Source organism: Miscanthus floridulus, chromosome 6 (assembly GCF_019320115.1).
Source record: "Miscanthus floridulus cultivar M001 chromosome 6, ASM1932011v1, whole genome shotgun sequence".
Taxonomy (NCBI): Eukaryota; Viridiplantae; Streptophyta; class Magnoliopsida; order Poales; family Poaceae; genus Miscanthus; species Miscanthus floridulus.
In genome coordinates this window covers 144,782,403-144,807,556 of record NC_089585.1, presented here as the reverse complement: position 1 = coordinate 144,807,556, position 25,154 = coordinate 144,782,403, and the positions used below count along the sequence as shown (strand labels likewise).

Genomic DNA, 25,154 nt, shown 5'->3' with positions numbered 1-25,154 from the left:
ACGATCTCCACGAGGGGCTGTCCTTCGATGATGATACTCAACAAGAATGTGGGGTTCATGTGGAATCAACTATGGGTACTATGGATTTGGATGATTAGTTGACGCAAGAGCAATTTCATTCAAGTCAAGTAGGTTGTATAAGCAATGACTTCGATGTGAACGAGTTCGAACGGGAAGAAGAGGAGCAGGAGGAGGAGGATAGGATCAGTGATGTAGTTAGCAGTGATTCAGACGATTTAGATGATGACCAGGGAGGTAGACATGCTATGCCCACACCGGTTGATGCCATGCCAGTACCTGTTCATGGTATGCCATTACCAGTATCAACTGAGGTTTTGCATGCTATGCCGGCTCAGGGTAGACTAGTCACAAATTTGCCAGCAGATGATACCCCATATGATTCATGTGGTAGAATTAGCGAAGTACAGCAGTATGTTCCACCACCACCTTACACAGCGATAGAGCTTGATCAACTAAGGTCGATGAACGTACCTTTTAGGGGCATTCCGAACTATAGGGATGTCAGCATGACGGATATGACAGTTTGTGACATCGGTCTCTAGATGTATAGGAAATCATTGTATGACCATAAGAAAGAAATCCTTAGTAAGGGGATGATATTCAATACAATGTCAGAGATGAAGCTCTTCCTTTAGGACTATGCTGTGTATCATCATAGGCCGTACAACGTCACTCATTCAGGACCAGAAGTTGAGGTACCACGTGATATGCAAAAATGGTGGTGCGGCAAACCCATGCTGGGCGCTGGCCAGACTCCCTTCTGAAGCGCATCAGCAACAACAAGATTTTGATGCATATAATTTAGGGGGTTTTGAAAGATCGCAATGGTGAGAACAACTTTTTATTTATCTTTTAAAAAAATAGAGTATAGACATGACATAAGGTCATTAGTGATTGATACAGTCTTCTAGATAATGTTTGGACAAGATGGACACCAAACTAAGACTCAAAAGTAATATCCTGAATCTATGACAATGACAAAAGCAAAAGCATTATATATCGAGAACGTAACAAATACATGCAAATTGCAGCATTGTAATATCATTTTTTGTGGCGAAAGTTTTATGAGATAACACAATGTCCGTTACAAAACTAAATAGTGTTTGTTACATAGGTGCAATACATAAATAGTTCAAATAAAACACAATGCAACACCAAGAAAGTTCTACTATAATACAAATACCAAATCTAAAGCATTGAACTAGCACACCTGTACCAATCCTCTACCACACCTCTACCAATCCTCAGTCTGAGTAAGCAACTCGTCGTCCGAGTACTAGTCCTCTACCACTACCTTGTTGATGTGGCTAGACTCACCTGCATTGCCTTGATCTGCCTATCGCTTGTAGTAAGCCCGCTTCACCTGCGGCCTCTGTGGCCTAAGTCAAGAACGCGTCCTTCTTCATCTGGCTTATGTGGCTAGACTCACCTGTATTGTCCTGATCTGTCTGTCGCCTGTAGTAAGCGGCCTCCGCTTCATCTGCGACCTCTGCGGTCTGAGAGAAAAATGCGTCCTCCTCCACCTGCAAGCCCGCATCTGCTTGAGCAATAGGCTCGCTAAGTCTGCTAGAGTCTTCCTCAGTCTCCTCCGTCTGCAAGCCCGCCTCCACTAGAGCGATAAGATCGCTCAACCTGGCAGTGTCGTCCTCATCCTCGTCCTCATCGTCGGCCAACACAATCGGAGATTGGACGGTGCGACCAGCTCACGTTTTGTGCTCATTTAATTTTTTTCCTCATACCTTGCATGGGCCACCTCTACGGTATGGTCCTCGCTGCATCCAATCCCTTCATATATAAAATACAACCAATTAACAACGCGATTATATTATATTTAAAATCAGACAACGAAAATAAAAAAGGTTTTCAAGCACTCACTGGCGCACAATGCAACAACATGGTCATTCAGGACCTGCATATGTACTCTTGTATCATCCCTTGCCTCCTTTCTTGCCCTCTCCTCCTCTAACGTCCTCCGTCCCTCCAACCCCCATTTGTCAAGCCTAACATCGATCGGGTTACGAATACCGCACTGTCTAGCAAACTTACGCATCTTCTTTTTGTGTTGTTTAACGAATAGGTTGACGTAGTCAGGTCTATATCCCCTCTTCCGTGCAATTACTTGCCTCCCCTTCAGTTCATCCAAGAACTTAGCTTGACCATCATAACATTTCCACCTGCATTTCCTAGTACACTGTTTAAACAAAAAAATTATATCATATATGTCCTAGCAAAAGAAACAAAATACGATTTCATGTTTACCATAAAAATAACCAACCTCATCCTAGTCAACCATATGGCCGCAATAATGGCCTATTCCAAGCTCCAAAGGGACCAGACCGTAGTTGGATTTAACACCATATTCGCACATGACTGGAGGTGCTTTGTAAATTAACATTTCTTTCTTCTTTTTCTTTTACCTTTGGTGGCTCCGGCCATTGATTCTTAGGACCGTAGAGCCACTCATTGAAACGACACTTCGCAAATCCATAACGCTATAAGAGAATATGTTAGTACACGCATACATATATAGATAAACATTTAAATAGATACACTTTCCACTTACTTCGTGCTTGTTCAGACACACAAACTCCAACGTATTCTCAGGGTTTATCACAGCTCGATCTCCGCATTCGCACAGAGGAGGTTCCTTGAGTCGTCTAACTGCGGCTAGTTGCTTCTCCTTAGCCGTCATTGGCGGGGTGTTAGAGGGGTGGAATCCACCGCTCTAAGTGCTCACGTGGATGTCTCCCTCTACACCAATCGTCGAAAAGAAGGTACCTAGGGTCAAACTTGCCTGCATCGTCGATCCACTGAAAGAAAAAGCATCTCTCATGGGCCTACACAACAAGATTCCAACAAAATATTAGTAGCCTACTTACACAAATGAAGAAAAAAAGATAGTAGAAATAATTACTTATATTAAAACGACTGCATGTGTAGAAGCAACGCGCCGCTGTGTCTGAATGTCTCGATTGAAACACGTCGGCCGGGAAACCACAGTCACAGTTAGGTACAAGGAGGTCAGGAGGGACGTGGCATCTTTGCTAGACGCGTCGAGGTATAATTCTTTAGGACGACCTCGTTTTCGTCAAAACTCCTCCCGATACATATCTTGCATCTAACAAAACGGTTGTAATTTAACAAACAAAAATCAAAACATCACAAATTAATGTCAATGAGAACCATTTGCATTACAACAAATAAAATATAACCTACACTTGGTGTAAACTCTAACTTAGATGTAAACATGCAAACTATATAAAAACTATACTTTAGGTCACTAAAAAATAAATTTTGGTACATCAACAGTAGTGTCCATATATTTATTCACATATAAAAGTTGAGATGCAAACTCAAACAAGCAAAATTCATATAAAAATTGACCTAAGAATACATGATAATCATAGTTCTAACTAACCAATTAACCTTAACATTGGCAATCCTAATCCTTCAATCCAACGTTCTAACGAACTCATATTTTCCTCCATACCCTAACTACTCATTCAAATCATTCGATCCACCGTGGAGGCCGAGGAGGAGCTTCATTACCTTGACTAAGGCCGAGGAGGAGCTTCGGGGAAGGTAGAGAGGAGGCCGGCAAGGGAGGGAAAGTCGGCGGCCGGCCGTGGGGGAGCCGAGAGGCAATGGCGCAGGCGCCGCGAGCAGCCTCACCTCGAGTCGGGCAGACAGACAGAGGGAGGGAGCCAACGCCGCAACGGGTAAGTAAAGCCTCGCCGCGCCATGATAGGTGGCGCGACACTGCCGCGCCATGATGCACGACGCGTCGGCCCCGCCACGTCAACGGTCGCCGCGGCCGTTGACCACCCCATGCCATGCCGCCATACATGGCGCGACAGCGTGAATTTGCCACGCCATGCAAATAGACGCGTCCAAAAGTGTTACTTAAAAAAACAGTGTTAGAATTAAAAATAGTTAAAAAATATGTTAAAAATAAAAAAATCCTTGCGGAAAACCCAACGCCCCTCCCTCTGTGCACAGGAGACCGTACCCGCCCAGAAGCCATGGTGGACGAGCATGACGAGAAAGGAAAGGGAGCCCCACCTCTTCTTCCAAAAATAAACCAAACCCCACGCGAAGCGAACACGGCCTCGTGGTCGGCTGGTCCTGGGCTGGCTCTCCTCTCGTCTTCGCCGCCCTTGCCTTCCCTTCCCCTTTCAGCTCTCCTCTCCATACTTCCCGCTCCTTCCCTCTTTCCGCTTTGACCTCCTCCTCCCCCATATCTCTCCTTCCCCTCCCTTCCACCCCACCACACGCAGCATCAGCATCCGAAATAGAGAGAGAGAGAGAGAGAGAGGTCGATAGGCACCGACACGACCCATGTCAATATGGCGCGTCTCCCGCTCCCTCCTCCGCGCCGCCTCGGCCTCCACCTCGGCGGCCGGGCGCGGCGCCGGCGCCGCGCCCCGCCGGTGGGTCCCGCCGCCGTGCGCGCTGCAGCAGCGCTGCGGCTACGCGTCGCTGCCGGAGGCGGCGAGGAGGGACGGGGCGGAGGAGGTGACGGCGGCGGAGGCGAGGCGGCTGATGCGGCTGGCCAACGTGGAGGCGCTCAAGCGGCGGCTCGGGGACGGGGAGGTGATCCCGTACTCGGACCTGCTGCGCGCGTGCCAGGACTCCGGCGCGGCCCGGACGCGGGCCGAGGCCGCCGCGCTCGCGGGCGCGCTCGACGAGGCCGGCGTCGTCCTGCTCTTCCGCGACAGGGTCTACCTCCAGCCCGACAAGGTCAGTTCGCATTGCCGCTCTCTCTCACCCCCCCCCCCCCCCCCCCCCCCCCACCCCACCACCACCACCACCTTATCCCTCCTTGATCCATGTAGAATCGCCGCGTTCGAGGCTCGGTTTCTCCGGGCGTCGGGGACTTTCGGATTTTAAGCTGCGTGCTATCCGTTTCCCTCGCCGCCGGCAACTCTGTTCGTTAGTGCGTCGATTGTTCTCTCGTGCGCGACCGGGTCCATGCTGGCGGTGCCGGAAATCTTAGGGAACGCATTTTCGATGTAATCAAGGAAGGAATGGGACATGGTAGTTTTTATTTGAGGCATTAGAAAATTTTGTTCTGCAAAAGTTTTTTGGGTCGCTAAGCACCGTCCACACGGACACGGCTCAGCCGCTGGCCGGCTCAAGTACAGATCCGTGCAACCAATTAGGTTCCAGATTGTGAGTTGTGACCCGCGGGGTTTGCCCAGCTTCCCGCTAGTGCAAGCGATGGTCCAGGGGTACATCGCCTACGGATAGATTATACCTATATAGTCCATAGATCCAGTCGTTAGAATTGCATTTGCCATTCGACGGCAAGCTAATGGTTTGATGAGAACCAAGATTCATCGTGCACTTCGTGCGACCTTCTCAACTTACTGATCGGGACTGGCCTTTGAAATCAGCGTGAGCTCGTCGCCCTACTGTTTGGACCAGTAGCAATCCACTTGCCAGTGGCGCTTTCTGGAGGGAAAGGTGATCGGTATGCATGTAGACGCCGCGGCCCCTAGGTCACGGTGTGCTCCTCTCGGCTGCCCACGCGGTCATGCGGGCAGCACCAGTGGAAAAGTCATCCGGTTTTCTTCCATGGGAGGAATCCATCCGCTTGTAAAGCATCTGATTGGTGCCTCTTCTTTTTTCTAGTTTGCTCTGTCCTCTCGTACACGATGGGTCATCGGCTCATTGCACTGGAGAGGCTATTGTCCCTTTGCACTGCCTCTATCAGTCTATCCTGTTTCCATTATCTCGTGTGGCTTGTGGCACAGGATGCATTGTCCATTATCTAGACTGCTTGTTTTGTGTATTGCACAGATGGGGCGAGCTACCAGTCTACCGGGCAAAGTCTGTCTTTCGATAGTGCGGTAGCAAAAGTAAAATAGTGGGTGTCTGGTGAGAAGTACGGCTAAGTTCAAAGTTGGTTGCTTTTCACAATGCTTGTCCTATGCTTTTTTTTTATTAAATAGTATCATAATAGTTATGCGTTACTCTCACTTTATTCAGTAACGTGATGTGCAATTTGGAGCATTGTTGCAAGCTGTACTATGGGACATATCAGCAAATTTTGTAACTACCATTCCTCATTCAAGTTGATGGTGTTGGGTGTAAATTAACTATTGTCTATTGAACATTTGGAACAAAAGCATGAAGCTTCACAGAGGATCCTCTACTATACTCTTAAATCATGTATTCATGTTTACTTTCCATTGCATTGCATCATTTTGTGTTTGAAATGTATTTGCACTCTTGCATATTCGTTGCACATTGTTTTTCTTATGTACAAATTCTTCCATTTTAGGATAGGTCACTTTGTAAGTTGATTTTTCAGGATATTGTCAATCCATGTCTTTTTGACATGTGAACACTTCAGTGATACATGCTGAAGCAAACTGAAATACAGATTAGGACTGTGGTGTATCCACATACGCTGAAATTTCCCCTTTTAAATTTCTCATCAATTGGTTCTTATCAATATAGGTTCAGATTTGGTGTGTTGTGGGGTCTTCACATACATTAGCTTATACTTACCTTCGGTTGATGCTAATACCTCTTGTTTTATACAGATCGTGGATCTTGTACGGAGAGCTATGCCCCTTGCACTGACACCTGAGAATGATCCGGGGAAGGAAGAGCTCAAGCAGCTCCAGGCACAGTTGGAAGACATCAACAAGCTTGCACACAAGCAGGTCCGGCGCATCCTCTGGTCTGGTCTGGGTTTCTTGATTACCCAGGTGGGCCTCTTCTTCAGGCTCACGTTCTGGGAGTTCTCGTGGGACGTCATGGAGCCCATCACGTTCTTCACGACCACGACAGGCCTGGTTGTGGGATACGCATACTTCCTCATCACATCAAGGGACCCAACCTACCGAGACTTCATGGAGAGGATGTTTGAGTCTCGGCAGAGGAAGCTGATCCAGAGGCAGAACTTCAACCTGGACAAGTACCTTGAGCTCCAGAGGCGCTGCAAGGATCCCCTGGAGAAGGCGTGCGGCACGACCAACCCTGACATGGCTCATCTCCATGAGCTATCCATTCACAAATGACAAACAATTCACCATTGCTTTGTTACTCATTTCATTCTCTGGGAGAAATGATCCCTACTAGCAAAAGTAAGCGGTGTTTCTTCTCCTATGCAAATGTGTAGGTCAGTATAATCCTTTTTGTAGCGATGCTGAAGCACAAGCACCTGATAGTTGAAAAGGCAAGCTCATCTGCATGGCTGGAAGCTTACTCACTACCCAGAACTGCATAATTCTGCAGTCTCTACTAATATACTGTTTCATTGTGACTTATTAGCTTTATATATCCTATATGAAAGCTCATTTGTTGGTAACTATAATATGATCCTAATTAGAGACTTGTATTTGATCACGTGCCTATAGAAATGTACTTGGAAACGAATCTGAGGATTGGTAGCTAAGTTTCAGAAGCAGTGAAGCACTACAAGCCAGCACGTGGTAAAGGCCATTCTCATCATGGCTGTGAAACCGTAGTGGCATGTTTGCTTCTCTTATAATCCGTACTTTTCAGCTTGTTTTTTTTGATCCGGAAGAGCGAAGTGAACGGAGCCAAGTGTGTTGTGCGTATAGATGCGGTCATGCATTTACAGATACAGAATTCACAATTGCGCGTTGTATGTAAGTTCAAACTCTTTTTCTTAATACAATGATACGCAAATATTTAGCACATTCGAGAAAAAAACAATTGTTAGATGCGAATCTGAGAATTTGTTTTTCGTCAGATGCGATTCCACAAAATTCACAATTGATGTGTAACTCTAGTAATTAGCTAGCTATTTTTTAGTTGGGGTAGATCCAAACAGGGTCTTATTATATCCCGTATATGCATGGTAAGACTGTCTCCAACGGTGTGACCTAAACGCAAAATGCGCCACACAGTGTTTTGGGTACCCCAAAGCGCCATCCAACAGAGGACCAAAACCAGATACGCATTCTGGGTACTCCGCGAGTCGGAAGGCAATTCTGCGTCTTCGAAGAGAGACGACACAAACATGTAGTGGTGGGCCCATAGGAGCCGTCTGGGCAGGGCGCGGCCGGCTCGACTCGGCGCGGCGGAGCGCGGCCGGCGGGGCGAGGCGGGCTCGAGGCGAGGAGCGCCCGGAGCGGCGCGGCGTGGCGAGGCAGATTCGGGGAGGAGTGGAGTGGAGGAGGCGGGCCGCCGCGGGAGGAGTTGACGAAGGAGAGAGCACCGGGGGTCCGTCGCCGGGTGCGAGCTCGGGGGAGCCGCCGCCACGCGCGAGCTTGGGGAGCCGCTGTCGCTTGGATCCAGGGGGCCATCGCCGCGCGCGCCTGGATAGTGGCGTGGTGTCTTGGGGCGGCACTGCTGGTGGCTGGGGGCAGCAGTCGGCGACGAACGTGGTGGCTCGGGCCTCGGGGCGGCGCAGGTGGCGAGCGGCGCGGCGGAGGGTTGAAAGGTCCTTGTGTGGTTTTGGTAATTGAGTGACAATCTAGGTGGACTAATTGTGTTTATGTGAGATACACAGGTGATTAGTCCACAGGTACATATGTGTGAGCAACATATGCCATGAAGGTGAAAATGGCTTGGAGACGTTGCAAAGCTCACACATGTGATGATGAAGGAGCTCATTGCACATGAGACATGCCATTGAGTCATGTGATCAAGGTGGAGAAGATCAAGACAAGACTTGGCTTGATGGACCGGTTGCAAGCGTGAAGGGCAAGTCGGAGGCTTTGGAGCGATGGACCGCGTGGCGGTGAAGCTTAAGCAAGACTTGGCGCCGATGGACGAAGGCAACGGTGAAAAGCAAGTGAAGTCAAGATCGATGAACCAATATGATCATGTGATGATATGAAGTGGATCATATCATTATTGATCGTTTTTTTTGCATGTGTTGCATCGACATTGGTGAAGATGAAATGGAATGCACAAGGCAAAGGTATAACCTAAGGCATTTCATTTCACCGGTCATAGGTGTGTAGAGAAGTTGATGACCGGGTTTATGATAGATGGCCGTACTATCAAGAGGGGCAAACTTGTTTACATATCGGTCATCTAGTGCCACTTGAGTGAGCTAACTTTGCATCGTCGCTAGGATTGAGTGGCGTGGCAAGTTGAGTGGCTAATCCTTTGAAAAATGATTGTAAAAATGCTAACACACATACACATGGTGGTGTACACTTGGTGGTGTTGGCACATTTACAAAGGAGATGAAGTTAGAGTTGATGTGGATCAACTCGGCGATGGAACGGAGGTGAGAAGGGTTCGGAACTCCACCGGTGCACTAGACCGAAAAGAAAGGGTCTCACAGAGTGGACCAGACACGGGTCACGTAGTGACCGGACGCTGGGTTCCAGCGTTCGGTCAGAAGTGGCAGTCAGCGGGCAGGCATCGGTCTTCGACCGGACGCTGACAGGGTGCGTCCGGTCAGGGTGACGTGTGGTGACGCAGGGAGAGCAGAAAGGCCAGAGAGTGATCGGACGCTGATGCTGCGTCCGATCGCGATCGACAGGACGCGTCCGGTCATGTCTGGTACCTTACTGGAAATGACCGGACGCTGGGGTTGCTGCGTCCAGTCTGTTCAAGATGCTGCGTCCGGTCGACAGATGGCCGTTGAGATCGGGCAAACAGTATTTGAAGCAAGGGACACGTGGCGTGCATCGCACGACCGGACGCTGAGGTCCAGCGTCCGGTCGATCAGACCGGAGCGTCTGGTCGTCCCGACTTTTGCCCAGTGAAGGGGTAACGGCTCTATTTATTCGTGGGGTTATAAATAGAAGTCATGGTCGGCCTTGGGCCGGTAGCTGAGCACACTAGAGCCTTGGTGGCTTGTGTAGTAGTGCTTGGGAGCCCTCCATCTCACACATACTTGATAGTGATCATTCGATTGTGTGAGTGAGCGACTCTAGTGTGATTGCATCGTGAGGTTGCATCGAGTAGCACTAGGTGATCGAGTTGCAAGCCGGTGGTGCTTGTTACTCTTGGAGGTTGCCACCTCCTAGACGGCTTGGTGGTGGTCTCCGTGGAGGCCTGCAAGAAGCTTGTGCGGCGCTCTGGAGAAGAGCTTGTGAGGGGCACTTGTGCTCGCCCCGCGGGAGTCGCGAAGAGCAACTTTAGTAAAGTGTGTCATTGAGCTACCCTCACTCAAGGGGTAGGTTCTTGCGGCGCCCGACGTGCGGGCTTAGTGGATGATGCTAATTAGCCGCCGAACCACCAAGTGAGCGGTCGACACAACGGGGACTAGCGTGTTGGCAAACACGTGAACCTCGGGAGAAAAATCATCGTGTCAACCTTGTTCTTCCCGTTGGTTTGCATCCCCGTTACACAAGCTTGCGATTACTTTCATATACATTGAGCTTGTGTTGTTGCTTTTGTAATTAGTTAGCTTGTGTAGCTTGCTAGTTACCTTCTTGCTTGTGTAGCATAGAAGTAGCTCCCTTACGTGGCTAATTTGGTTTGTGTAACCTTGTTAGTCACATTGCTTAGTTTGTGTAGCTAAGTAATTGCGCTCTCTAATTTGGCATTGGTTGCCTTGTTATTGAGCATTGCTAGTGAGCTTAGGTGGCTTTGTGCTTTTGCTTACTAGCATGTGTAGGAGCTCCCTTGTTGCTTAAAGTACTAGTGGCATATGTTTGTGTGACCTTGCTTCTAAAATTGGTTAGAAGAGCTCTAGCCTGGCACCTTTGTTGCTTAATTAGTATCTTTTGAAGGTGCTAGAGAATATAGATAGAGGGGTGTAGTCTTGGCTAGACCGATAGTTCTAATTCCGCACTTGTTTCGGTTAGCCGACGCGATTAATTTTAAAAAGGACTATTCACCCCCCCTTTTAGTCGCCATCTCGACCCTTTCAAGGGTGAAGCCGCAGCTGACGACACAGATGGCTGCCGGCTCCACGACGGGCAGTGCTGTCGTCGTGGCTCAGGCCTCAGGGCGGCTCAGGTGGCGAGCGACGCGGCGGAGGGTGGAGCGGAGCCGTAGCGGACGGCTGCCGACTCCATGGCGGGCAGCGCCGCGGCGGATGGCACTGGTGCTGCTGGCTCCGCGGCGGCCGATGCAGGTGCCTGGACGCAGGGCCACAGCGAGATGGACGGCGCGAACCTGCTGGGATGGCGGCGTGGATAGGGTTGAGGAGTGAGGCTCGGATATTTTCGTGGACCGTAGGGATTTAGGGCTCCTCTGTTGGAGAGGTGAAGTTATGGAGATGTAACTTTTTTTACTGTACATTACCTAAACCGTGAAATGGGTCTCAGGTTTAGGTTACGCTGTTGGAGTTCAGTCTAAGAAGTTCCACTCCGGCATTCCTCGGTTGGCTGGACAGGGGACTTTTAAGTTACCTGTGTCGGCGCGGTATCCTACACCAGCAGGTCCAGCACGTCGGCCGACGGTGCCCCTAGTCAAAGATACTGGTGCCGCCGCAAGCGACCATCACTTTCTTGGAATTCAAATCGGTGTTCTGTTTCAACTTGACAGTGACATCTGCGTGGCTTTCAGTTGGAGCTCGGTTAGAAGTTGTCGTTGTTGCTTTTGTCCTGTTTTTTCAATAACCATGCGTTTTATGCAGTTTTAACACATAAATTTTTTTATACCATACGATTAAGATCCAACATGCTTCACCTTTCTTCTACCTCCAGCCTCCACAGATCACAGATCATAATTTTTTTCTATGGAAGGACAAAAAGACAGAGTCAGTGACACGCGGGGCCCATGGGGTGGGTGAGGTGGCAGCCGGTGGTGATCTCCTCGTGGCTGGATGCGACTGTGTCGCCTCCCACGCCACTCCCGGTCGCGACGACGGTGCCTACAACTGGCGGCGAGCCCTCTTCCCTCCCTCCCGGTGACGGCTGTGGATGTTGCGGCGGTCCCCTTCCCCCGAGAGCGGCGGTGGCCTGCTCCCCACCGCTCCTCGTTACCGGCGGCGAGCCCTCTTCCCTCCCAGCAACGGCAATGGCGTCCACCCCTACCTCCCGGTGGAGGCATCGAGTCCCCTTCCCTATGGCAGCGCCCCTCCCCCGATGGATCTCCTTGGCCCCGGCAAGTTCCTTCCCCCAATGGGTTCCCCAATGGCGGCGGTCCGATCCACGTGCGACGGATGGCAGAGGCGGACGTGCGTCGGCAGGTTCCTTCCCCCAAGGAGAGAGGGAAGGGAAAGAGAGAGGGAGAGAGATAAAAAAATCAATGTGTTTTTTGTGCTAAAACACATGTGTGTTGTATAATATTTCTGTTTTTTTTCACAAGCTTGCAAGGCAAACCCGCGGTGTAAAGTTGTATGACCGGGAATAAGCAGAAATACACAACATGCTAATTTTCTCTTGCACTATCTCATCCATGCATGTATACACTACATTCCTAAACTCGTATTCAATTAGCATTTAGCAAGTGTTGCTGACAAACCTACTTACTCTATATTGATGACTAGACTATGTCTATACATCCATGCATGAATCTTATACTAAGAAAAAAGTCCATATTGGTGCTCCCTCCAAATTTGACATATGTCCACATAACCCCTAAACTAACATTTGGTTTAATTTACTCCTAACTATTTAAATTGGTCCAATTTACACCTTAAAAAGAATTTCCTTTTTTGTTTCTCTATGCACAAATTGTATTCTAGTTTCAAAATTTGTGAGGTGATAGAGGACATCATATTTTATGTTAGAAAAATGCATTATGAATTTTTCATGATTATGTTTTGTACGATATTGTATCTCTAGTGTTAATTTATTATCAAATTCCCTAAGCTATCAAAATAGTGGCAAAAAATGAAGATATATTTTTCTAACGTAACTTATGATGTTCGATCACATCACAAAATTTGATAATAAAACTCAACTTATATGTTGAGAAACAACAATAACAAATTATGTTAAGAGGTAAACTAGACCAACTAAAATAGTTAGAGGGAGTAAATTGAACCAAATGTTAGTTTAGGTGGTTATCTGAACATGTGCTACACCTGAGGGGGGGGGGGGGTAATTTAGACTTTTTCCTTATACTAACATGTGCTACCACCATAAAACCACATACTTGTTATTCCCTTGCCTCACGATATTTGGTCCAACTCATAGGTTAACACTTAACCCAAGCACGGCCATACATTTCTTGATCTAATCATTAGAGTGATCCAGTGATATCTCTCTCATATAGAGAGGGGCAAATTCTATCTTAATTGTCTATGTCTCATAGTATGTTTCCCGACAAACCCGAAAACCACCTTTTATAACTATCCTGTTATGGAGTAGCATTTGATAGTCCCTGAGTAGGTCATTTCACATCTTGAATACATACAACAATCTCAGGTCTAAGGACATAACGTACATGATGTGAATAGAGATAATAATGACATCTCACATTGGGTCAGTCCAGCCCCATGTCATACATGTGCCCACATTATTAGTTTGACATCTCCATGTCAATGACTTATGAAACATAGTCATCAACTAATAATGTGCTGATTCATTATTCATGTGTGTCCTCACACGAACTCTGACCAGGGACAACATTAGAATAACCATACAAGTAAAAGAGTTTCACAAACAATTCACATAATTGCTAATCGATACAGGTTGTCTTTAATGAAAATTCAATGAACTCATAATATATCATGGATACAAGGCAATATAATCATCTCTATGATTATCTCTAGGGCATACTCCCAACAATCTCTCACTTGCACTAGAGTTAATCTCGAAGATATCTAATACCCATAGCTCTTATGTGCGCCTCATGCTTAGGCTGTGGAAGAGTCTTTGTCAAAGGATCTGCAACATTCAAATCTGTGTGTATCTTGCACATCTTGATCTCATCTCGTCTAACGAACTCTCGAGTGAGGTGAAATTTCCGTAGTACATGTTTGCTCTTTTGGTGATTGCTTGGCTCCTTAGCCTGCGTAATTGCCCCATTGTTGTCACAATGTAGATTCAATGGGCTGGACGCATTCGGAAACACACCAAGTTCAATGAGGAACCTCCTCATCCAAACACCTTCCTTCGCAGCTCCAGAAGCTGCAATGTACTCGGCCTCTGTTGTAGAATCGGTCACCGTCTTCTGTTTGGAACTTTTCCAACTTACAGCACCACCATTTATTGTGAACACAAAACCTGATTGAGACTGTGAATCATCCGTGTTAGTTTGGAAGCTAGCATCGGTGTAACCATTTACAACGAGCTCCTCCTCACCTCTATAGATTAGGAACACATCTTTAGTCCTTCTCAAGTACTTTAGAATGTTTTTAACAAGTGTCCAGTGACTCTCTCCTAGATCAGCTTGGTACCTGCTCGCAACACTTAGAGCATATGAGACATCTGGGCGAGTACATATCATGGCGTACATGATGGAACCAATTGCCGAGGCGTATGGAACCTTACTCATGCGCTTCCGCTCATCAGCTGTCGAAGGACACTATTTATCGCTAAAGCGCATACCATGTGACATAGGTAAGAACCCTTTCTTGGACTGTTCCATGTTGAATCGTTTCAACACCTTGTCAATGTACGTATCTTGGCTTAATCCTATAAGCCTCTTTGATCTATCTCTATAGATCTTGATGCCCAAAATGTATGTTGCTTCTCCTAAATCCTTCATAAAAAATTATTATTCAGTGAAGTCTTTACGGATTGCAACATAGGAATGTCATTCCCAATCAATAATATGTCATCCACATACAAGATCAGAAATACAATAGCGCTCCCACTTTCTTTCTTGTAAACACAAGGTTCTTCTTCATTCTGACGGAAGCCAAACCCTTTGACCACTTCATCAAAACGAATGTTCCAACTCCGAGATGCTTGCTTTAACCCATAAATGGATTTCTGAAGCTTGCAAATTTTTCTAGCATTGTTTGGATCAACAAAACCTTCAGGCTATATCATATACATGTCCTCATCCAAATTTCCATTTAGAAAGGCTATTTTAACATCCATCTGCCATATCTCATAATCGAAATAAGCAGCTATTGCTAGAATGATCCGGATAGATTTAAGCATCGCTACCGGCGAGAAAGTCTCATCGTAGTCAATTCCTTGAACTTGCCGAAAATCCTTTGCAACAAGTCGAGCTTTATAGATGTGAACGTTTCCATCCATATCTTTTTTCTTTTTATAGATCCTTTTGCACTCTATGGGTCTAACCCCATTAGGCGGGTCAACCAAGTTCCAAACTTGATTGTTTCCCATGGAATCTATCTCGGATCTCATGGCACTTTGCCATTTCTTAGAATCTGGGTCCATCATTGCTTCTGCATAAGTCGCAGGTTCATCATCGTCTAACAATAACAAATCCCCATGCAACTCATAGATTCTTGCTGACCTTCGTGGTTGTGGCGGTGTTTCTATTGCCACGGGTATCTCAACTTGTTCTGCTACATTAGCATCACTCGTAGAGTCCTTCCCAACTGGCTCATCTTGAACTTCTTCAAGATACACCTTCTGTCCACTTTTCTCTCTTTTGAGAAACTCTTTCTCTAAGAAAACACCGTTCCGAGCAACAAACACTTTGCCCTCTGATCGGTTGTAGAAGTAATACCCTAAAGTTTCCTTCGGATATCCCACGAAAAAGCATTTGTCTGATTTGGGTGTTAGTTTATCTGTCATGAGTCGTTTGACATAAACTTCACAACCTCAAATTTTCAGAAAAGACAAACTGGGACTCTTACCAGTCCACATCTCATATGGTGTCTTAACTACTGACTTAGATGGTACCCTATTCAATGTGAAAGCGGCTGTTTCTAGAGCGTATCTCCAAAATGATAACGGTAGGTCTGACTGGCTCATCATAGACCGAACCATGTCCAACAAAGTCCAATTATGTCGCTCGGACACGCCATTTCTCTAAGGCGTTCCAGGTGGCATAAGCTGTGGAACAATTCCACAACTCTTTAGATGATTGCTAAACTCGTGGCTCAAATATTCTTCTCCACGATCAGATCGCAAAGCCTTAATTTTCTTGCCATGTTGATTCTCTACTTCACTCTAAAACTCCTTGAACTTTTCAAATGTCTCAGACTTATGTTTCATTAAGTAGACATAGCCATATCTACTAAAGTCATCAGTGAAGGTTATGAAGTATTGGAATCCGCCTCTTGCTGTCATACTCATTGGTCCGCACACATCAGTATGTATGAGTTCCAGCAAGTCTGCCACCCTCTCAAGAAAACCTATGAAAGGCGTCTTGGTCATCTTGCCCAGCAGGCAAGCCTCACATGTCTCATATGATTCAAAATCAAACGAAGTTAAAAGCCCATCAGAATGGAGCCTCTTCATGCGATTCTCACTTATATGACCTAAACGACAATGCCACATATAGGTAGGACTTAACTCATTAAGCCAAGGCTTTTTAGCACTTATATTATAGACAGGAGCATCTTCAAGATTTAAAATAAATAACCCATTCACAATAGATGCAGAAGCCACAAACACGTCATCTTTAGGGATCACACAGCCATTGTCTTTACTCGCAAATGAATAACCATCCTTCATCAAACATGAAGGTGACACAATGTTTCGACTTAAACTAGGAACAAAATAACAATTATTCAACTCCATAATAAATCCTGACGGGAGGTGGAGTTGCATCGTCCCGACGTTCAACGCAACAACTCTTGCATTATTGCCCACGCGGAAATCAACTTCTCCCTTTTCCACGCTTCTACTTCTTATCATTCCCTGCATCGTATTGCAAATATGAGCAACCTATCTGGTATCAAATACCCAAGAATTAATATAAGAATTAGCAAGGAAAATGTCCGTAACATAAACAACAAGTGTACAAGCTACGGGAGTACCTTTACTGCTGCGATCCTTTATGGATTCCAGGTACAGCTTGCAATTCCTCTTCCAGTGACCTTTCCCATGACAATGAAAGCACTCAGCATCAGTAGTTGGTCCAGCCTTGGGCGCAGGTGGGTTTGGCTTAGAGATCTCATCTTTAGCCTTGCCCTTTTTCTTCTTCCAAGAATTGCCCTTCTTCTTAAACTTAGGCTTGTTTTGGACCGCCATCACATGGCTACTGCCAGCACCTTTCTTGATGTCAGCCTCTGCTATTTTAAGCATGCCACACAATTCATTCAAGCCCTTCTCCGCCCCATGCATATGGTAGTTCGCGACGAAATTTCCATAGCTAGGCGGAAGAGACGCGAGAATAAAATCAGTAGCTAATTCAGGGTCAATTGGGAAGCCCAGCTTCTCCAACCTCTAAGTGTAACCAACTATTTTGATCACATGTGGCCCAACTGTTGCGCCCTCTGCTAGCTTAGTTTCAGCAAAAGCCTTTGAGACATTGAACCTTTCAGTCCTGGCTTGAGTCTAGAACATATCATTGAGCACCACGATCATATCGTGCGCTGCATGGTTATTGTCAAACTACAACTATAGATCTGGTTCCATACAAGCAAGCATAAGGCAACTCACTTCAAGATCAGCATCACATGCTTTATTGTAAGCGTTTTTCTCTACAGTAGGTGCATTATCAACAGGCTCATCTGGTAATGGGGTATCTAGAATTCTTCCTTTTTCTCAGCCCTAAGAACAATTCTCAGGTTGCGGATCCAATCCACATAGTTTGTTCCATTCAACTTATCTTTCTCAAGAATTGAACGCAAAGTAAATGGTTGATTGCTAGGCGCCATTTATCTACAATAAAAGTAATGCAAAATACTAAGACAATGTATCCAAGACAGAGTAAACAATATTAAACCTTTAATATAATCTACTCCCACTAAAATCAATATCCCTCTATTGAAACTTAGTGATTCAAGACCCACAACTAACAAGTCTACTAGTGAGCTTTAGCATCACCGCTAGAAGACATGGTAGATTGGTAAGCAACTCTTTGCTAATCATATCACATATGACTCTTGTTGTTGGGTAGCATCTCTATGCTTTGGTGCCCAACTACTCATGCTCCAAGGTCCCTAACCGTTAGGATGACCTTGTCCAAGTAACCAACCCTTCTGCTGTAAGTATCCGATACGAACCTGTCTAGTCAAGGAAAACCAGTGGCACCCTAATTTCATAGACCCACCACCGATTGTACAAGACACATGATAGTGCAAGGTTTGAGGAAGCATTTTAACTTAAACATTGCCGAGGGATCGTTCTACTTCACCATTGCATGTAGACAAAAACATTATCGCACGTAAAAGTAGAACATAGTAAGAACGACATTAACACAGATATGACATGGTATAGCCCAATGTTCCTTTGGGGATCTCCATCTCCATCGATCTGTTCCTCATGATGATCTCCATCTCCATGATCTATGTATGCCGTCCTTCAGTGATGAGTCCACCAAGACTAGCTATCACTAACGCAAGGCAGTGAAGAAAATTACATAGTCGCGGATAGGATCATCACAGTTTGGCACGCAGGCCATTACATCAAATTGACAATATCTTTGTGGCTCCAGCCATATTGTCATACTCACGACATGCAAGCCATGAATTAATTACATACATGCATCACATACACATAAGGGCTATACCAATCACAAATTCCTGTAAAACAGAGTTAACCGATTCCGACGTCTAATCTTAAAATGTCGAAAACATCATCTTCCCGGCCGTTTTTCGCAAATCTAATTTCAGTGAAACCACCAAAGGCGGTGAGAATCAAATGCCAAATTTTTCTCTCTACAGTTTTCATATAGAGTTCGTCTCAATCTGAGGTCGTATGCAAAAGTTATGACTGTTTTACCGAACAACACTTTTCTTGCACCCCAGCGCCCGGCAGTAGATCTAATCTATCACCGTTGCACATCACATGCGCTCGGCACTTGACCTAGGTTCGATTCAATCAATCTGATTGATCTCCATCTTGCCATGACTGGATTTACATGTATCACTTAACTCGGATGGCGGAATTCCGACCGGTACGAGTAGATCGTTACAAGACCAACACGGTAAAATCACGAACCATGATCAGAGACTCATCTACAACGGCGCATATCTCCATACGCACTCATCCAAACCTATAACAACACAGTAACGACTCTGATACCACTGTAGGGTTATGAGGATGCTACGCTAGCCGGAAAACAAAAATTTCGACCTCATAAACCAGGATCTACTGTAGTTGATGCGCAGGTGCAGCGGAAGCGACTCGATGTAGTCAAACGTGTCGTAGCAGTGCCGTGCAGTTGCAAGGTCATCCGTCCATCCGTCCCCTTCGTACAGTTCATCCTTGTGCTCCAGATGCAGCACCTCCGAGGTATCCACACGTACAGGGAGAAAGCATTGCGCCTCCGGACTGCTAGGTCCACGAGGAGCAGCAGGCGTGGGCATAGGATGGGCGGTGGCGGCTGCCAAAAAGCGTGGATTACTTAGCCCCGTTGCCCACCCCACATATTTATAGGCGTCCCTAACGAGCTCCCGAGTTGGAGGCCCATTAGTAACCCTAAGCCTTGTCTAACTCGGATCCAATCCGAATTAGGCTTCCAGCCCCTTAAGCGTGCGACCCTATGGGTTCACGCACACATAGACATGGCCCGAGTACTCCTACTCGGCCATTAGTTGATAGCGGCCTCTAGCAAGGCATGTCAACTCCTATGCGTACGCAAAGATCATATTAGACGAACCACCACAAACCACATACTTGTTATTCCCTTGCCTCACGATATTTGGTCTAACTCATAGGTTAACACTTAACCCAAGCACGGCCATGCATTTCTTGATCTAATCATTAGAGTGATCCAGTGATATATCTCTCATATAGAGAGGGGCAAATTCCATTTTGATTGTCTATGTCTCATAGCATGTTTCTCGACAAACCCGAAAACCACCTTTATAACTACCCTGTTACGGAGTAGCGTTTGATAGTCCCTGAGTAGGTCGTTTTACATCTTGAATACATACAGCAATCTCAGGTCTAAGGACATAGAGTACATGATGTGAATAGAGATAATAGCGACATCTCACGTTGGGTCAGTCCAGCCCCATGTCATACATGTGCCCACATTATTAGTTTGACATCTCCATGTCAATGACTTGTGAAACATAGTCATCAACTAATAATGTGCTGATTCATTATTCATGTGTGTCCTCACACGAATTCTGACCAGGGACAACATTAGAATAACCATACAAGTAAAAGAGTTTCACAAACAATTCACATAATTGCTAATCGATACAGGTTGTCTTTAATGGAAATTCAATGAACTCATAATATATCATGGATACAAGGTAATATAATCATCTCTATGATTATCTCTAGGGCATACTCCCAACATTAATAAGTTTGAATGGTTAATAATTTGATACTTATATTATGATTATGTTTTTATATATGCTAATGTTAATGTTGTTTGGGAATTACTTAAACTTCAGTAATCATATCTTAATAAAAATTGAGAACTAAATTGCTTGCCGCAGTCAACCATGATCTTATCCTTGTTTTAAACGAATACATATCATTATTTTACCACACTTGCTGAGTATGACATGTGATCATCATCCAATTCTTGCTATGTCCACCACCCCTCCGGTCATCATCAGTAAAAGCTGATGATATGGAGTATCCAAAAGAGCTGCAACAGTTCTAGACGTATGTGTTACCCCAGTGGTGGCGAGATTCGTGCTCGGAGGTACAGGCCGGTGAGGTGCGCTCGTGGTGGAATTCACCCTGCCTCTAATGGATGTGTGGCGGCGTCACCTCGCCTACCTCGGTGGATCCATGGCGGGCTCCTCGCGGATGCAGTAACAAGCTCCTCGGCGGCTTCACCAAGGGTGGCACACGGTCGGGCTGCTCGTGGATGCGGCGGCGTGCTCCTCAGCGGCTTCACCAAGGGCGGCACGCGGCTGGTCTGATATCACAGATCGCCGACGACCTAGTGGGCTCGGCCACGGGCCTCCCATGCTGGCTCGGTGGCCCTTTTTTTGTTTTTTATTCGATTTTCGGAGGCAGGCATTTGCACCGCCTCTGTTGGTCGCGATTAACAGGGACAAGTACACGAATGTGGTTATGTGTCCGCCTCGGGTAATCATTTATGGCTGACTCTGAAAATGCTTACTATGGTAGTGCTAGACGAGGGTCATAACCAAACACGCCTTAAGTTTTTTGTGTAGAGACATCCTAGAGGTGGTGGATGGTCTATGACAAGTTCAAGGACTATCAGTGAGCTCTAGAAACTCTAACAAGGTTTACTAATTTGCACTGTGAACTTGTGATCTGCAGAGCACACGAATTTTAAAATAAAAATAAACATACTGTTCTGGTTTAACTTTGGTGCATCATGTATCTTCTGGCAGCATAAAAGAATTGCAGCACAAACAATAGTTATCGTACGTGTAGGGGTCATGGTTATCCGGTTCAAATTATTATAAGATGCTTTGGTGTGTTGCTGGTGAGGCACACTCTTACCTAGCAGCTGCTTTAGGTAGGATTTAGGACTCAGGATGTTAGTTTGTGAGGGTTCTTTTATATATGTACTGTAAAAACTGAATTACATTCTCACCTGCCCACACACCCATCGTATATTAATTAAAGCTACAAATTTTAACGTGGTTACTGGTTAGAATAATACAGTATCTTATGGATGCACTCTTTTTTTATCAGCTGGAACTGGAAGCCATAGTATATAGTGATTACACAATCTATTGATCCATATATCAAGTTACACAAAGTTCAGTACGAAATTAAGCGAAAGATAATAAACATCATCAAAGTTGAATCAGGAGACATATGGATGTACATATACATAATATAAAGAACAAATTTGGCTGAGGGACTTATTAGATAGACAGGCTTATATATCATCAATCAATCATCATATACTATTAACTCCTACAATGATTCGAGACGGCGTCTGATCTCGAGGTGTTACTTATGCATGCATCCGCATGCATGCTTGCAGCTGGCCATCGCCCCTTTCCATGGTCGCCCCTGGTAGTGAGTGAGTGACTGGTGCCCAAAGTCTTGAGCCCCTTTGTTTGATTATTATTCCTCGGAAGCGAAAATGAACCGGACGACGGGACGAGAATAAACGAGGGGGAACTCCTTTGTGTACAGCACCGTGCGCGGCCATCGTGATGAAGGGAAAACCGGCCGATGCTCTAGACGGAGAGGTAGGACGGCGGCATTGGCAGGCCGACGACCTTGCCGCAGCGGAGGCTGGTCTCTGGCATGTTGTACTCGTCCCTAAGCGACCGCTCCGGCGAGATGACGCTCACGTACAGCTGCTCGCCGAGGTAATTCCTCTCCCAGATGTTGGACCGGATACTCCACATGCCCGCGTTGTCGAACGTCATCATCACCGCCGTCCACGACCTCGGGTACACCTGGATCGTGTGCCGGCTCACCGTATCCAGGAGGTTGTACGTACTCCGAGACGCCTGGCGTCCATTTGCCCGGCCCCATGCTGCACGTTGCACACGGATGGAGGTCAGATCGTCGAGCGATACCAATCAAACACACTCACACACACAAAAACCTTAGCTTCATCATATGGATTTACCCGACTGCGAAAAATGCGTAGCCGTCGATGTGGATGGTGTCGATGCTCTTCTCGGGGTTCTCGAAGACCACCTCGATGAAGGTGCGGAACTCGGCGCGGATGACGTTGGGAGCCATCTTGGTGGGCGCGGACTTGGCGGGAGGCACGTCGCCGATGAGGTCGTACTGGAACACCCCGTCGGTGGCGTTGAAGTACTCGGCGAGCTTCACGGGGGTCTCGGGGTCCACGTGCGACACGCCGTTAAAGCCGAACCGCTCCTTGCCGTCCACCTTGCCGCGGCCCATGCCGAGCTTGATGGTGCGGGTGATGTTGATCTGGCCGTAGTGGTACGACCCCTGCGGGTTGGGCCGCGCCGCGCTCGCCGTCAGGTTCCAGCGGAAGGACCTGGCCTGGTTGATGGACCACGCCCACCCGCTGGGGCTCTCCGGCAGCTTGGCCTGGGGGCGGGGCGCTGGACCCCTTGTAGCGGATCGCGGCCGTGGTGCTGCTCACCTCCTTGATGAACCGGGTGGACGCCACCAGCAGGTAGTCGCCGGGCTTCTGGTCGGCGGTGACCAGGAACGACAGGCACTGCCCGATGTGGAGGTCCAGCGAGTCGTAGTCGTTCTGCATGGTGTGGGAGCCCTCCATCTCCACCAGCTTCATGATGTGGTTCTGGATGCGGATGTTGAAGGACGCCTTGATGCCCACGTTGCAGACGCGGAACCGGTACGTCTTGCCGGCCTCCACGTTGTACATGGGCGGGTTCGACGCGTCCTTCTCGTTCTTGCCGTTGATGACGAGACCCGAGGGGCGGCCGATCCCCTTGCCGGCGTCCAGGTTCTTGGCCAGGACGGCGTGGTCCTTGGTGTACCAGTCGCCAACCAGGACCGGGAAGTCGTCGGCCGGCGTGTCGAAGGGGACCGGGATCAGGTCACGGCTGTGGACGCTGATGAGCCCGTAGGCGCCCGCCGCCCGCTGCATGCCGGTGCTGGGGTAATAGAAGAAGCTGCCGATCTGGTCCTTGGGCTGCCAGTGGTACGTGAAATTGGTGTTGGGCTGGATCGGGCACATGGTGCCCGGCATGCCGTCCTGCCACGAGTTCTTCCTCTGCTGGATGCCGTGCCTGCACGCCGAAGCACATACATGCATATAGATACACACACACGTAGCAGACAGAGCAATCAATCAAAATCCTCCATCGGCATTATAAGCCATTAATCATCAAAATCCTGACCTGATCATGCATGCACGCATCGATGGATCACTTACCAGGTGAAGAGGAGCGGCTGGTCGAGCATGTTGAAGACATTGATGACGATGTTGTTGTTGGATGTGCAGTTGATGGTAGGCCCGGGGAACAAGTCGTTGATGAGGATCACCTTCTGCGGCGTCCCCATGATGGTCCTCGTCCCGTACGTCACCTTCCACTCGAAGAAGTGGTAGGGGTCCTCCGCGCGCGCCACGGCGGCGACGAGCGCCAGCACGAGCAGCGCGACGGAGGCGCCTCGCATTGCCATCCTCCCAGCCGACCACACCATCCCTCGCGGGGGCCCTCGATCGCCTATGCGCGCCCTGCTGTGTGTCGGTGTGAGAGCCGCCGCGCGCAGCAGACGGTCAGGTGGTGGATGCTGTCGATCCGGCCGGTGGCGGGGGCGGGCACAGCGAGTGGGGACAGGCAGCCGGGAGGCCACGCCTTATATGGGTCCGTCGCCCGTTGCAAGGAGCGGTGCGCGCGCTGTCCGTGGCGCGGTGGTTTGCCCACAAACGGCAAATGCCCCTCCCGTCTTGCCCGCGCGTCCGTTCGCCCAGCCACCGCCGATCTGGCTGCCTCCGCCCCTTCTTCTGTCTATTCTTGACCCGTTCTTGCATGACATGATGCACCATTGCGTCGATGCGGTGTGGTCGTGTAATCGTGTTGGAGGACTGTTGCCTGTTGGTCGTCAATCGTCATGCGCGCACTCACTCATGTGTTTGGGCACGTGACGTCTGTAAAGTCCGGGTCTGGCCGAAGCCGTGGAGTGAAACGACACGTTCACGGGCCGCCGGCTCGGCCTGCTCGCTTTGCGTCCGGCATTGAGAATTGACAGTTTCGGCCTGTTTATTAGAGGAACGGGATAAACAACAGAACACAACTACGGAGGCAGCCCGGCCCATACAACCCACCGCCGCTCGCGGAGGGAGCCAGGGCCCAGGGGAGGGAAGGAATGCCAGAGCCTGGAGACGGAAGAGAGGGGGAGTGGCCGACTGGGGACGCGACGGCGGCAACACCGTCGGCGCATATTTTTCTCTCGCACCAAACCAGCCAGCGAATAATCCACGGTACCCTCCCGACAGTCCGTATCGGAGAGGCGAACCAGCAGAAGCGCGAGCTTGAGCGCGGGCACCGGCTCACGGCTTCTCTGCACCACCGCCGGCCACGTCTTCGAGGACCACACTGGAGGTCTGCTTGCAACCTGCATTTCCTCTCTCTCTCCGTCTCGCACTAATTAAACCCCCGCACTAACTCGCCAGCGGTTTTGAGTTCGAGCGCCCCCGCCCCCGCCTCCGCCCCCCACCCCCACCCCTACGGCGATTGGGTTCTGCGTTTCTGCTAACTAGCAACTACTAGTAAATGCCGGGTTTCAGAGGCTTCGATCAATGCGTTTGCTGATGCTTTACTAAATAATAATCCCGCTAGAGATGATTTCACGTCCACATTGGGTGTTGTTAATCTAATTATGGTTGTGGAAAATTCCGTGTAA

At 47.9% G+C, this 25,154-nt stretch overlaps 1 protein-coding gene and 1 pseudogene across 2 annotated transcripts; one reads left to right on the top strand and one right to left on the bottom strand.

The window, feature by feature from the left end:
- Positions 1 to 4,075: 4,075 nt before the first annotated feature.
- Positions 4,076 to 7,509, top strand: LOC136460068 (calcium uniporter protein 6, mitochondrial-like). Of its 2 annotated transcripts, XR_010760323.1 has the most exons (3): positions 4,076 to 4,761; positions 6,573 to 7,118; positions 7,392 to 7,509. XR_010760323.1 is itself a non-coding variant. In XM_066459903.1 (2 exons), exons 1-2 carry the CDS (start codon positions 4,360 to 4,362, stop codon positions 7,050 to 7,052), a joined length of 882 nt encoding a protein of 293 aa, XP_066316000.1. In that variant the 5' UTR covers positions 4,077 to 4,359; the 3' UTR covers positions 7,053 to 7,385. The 2 variants fall into 2 exon arrangements, 1 of the variants encoding a protein (XP_066316000.1); XM_066459903.1 differs by lacking the exon at positions 7,392 to 7,509 and having other exon boundaries at positions 4,077 to 4,761; positions 6,573 to 7,385.
- A 14,045-nt stretch (positions 7,510 to 21,554) lies between these two features.
- Positions 21,555 to 24,088, bottom strand: LOC136457244 (L-ascorbate oxidase homolog; annotated as a pseudogene).
- Between the last annotated feature and the right edge of the window lie 1,066 nt (positions 24,089 to 25,154).

What these genes read in the sequence shown, in the direction of transcription:
- LOC136460068 (XM_066459903.1), top strand. Translation starts at nt 4,360, where the DNA reads ATGTCAATATGGCGCGTCTCCCGCTCCCTCCTCCGCGCCGCCTCGGCC. An exon ending in TCTACCTCCAGCCCGACAAG is followed by an intron (nt 4,762 to 6,572) that starts GTCAGTTCGCAT and finishes TGTTTTATACAG; the next exon opens with ATCGTGGATCTTGTACGGAG.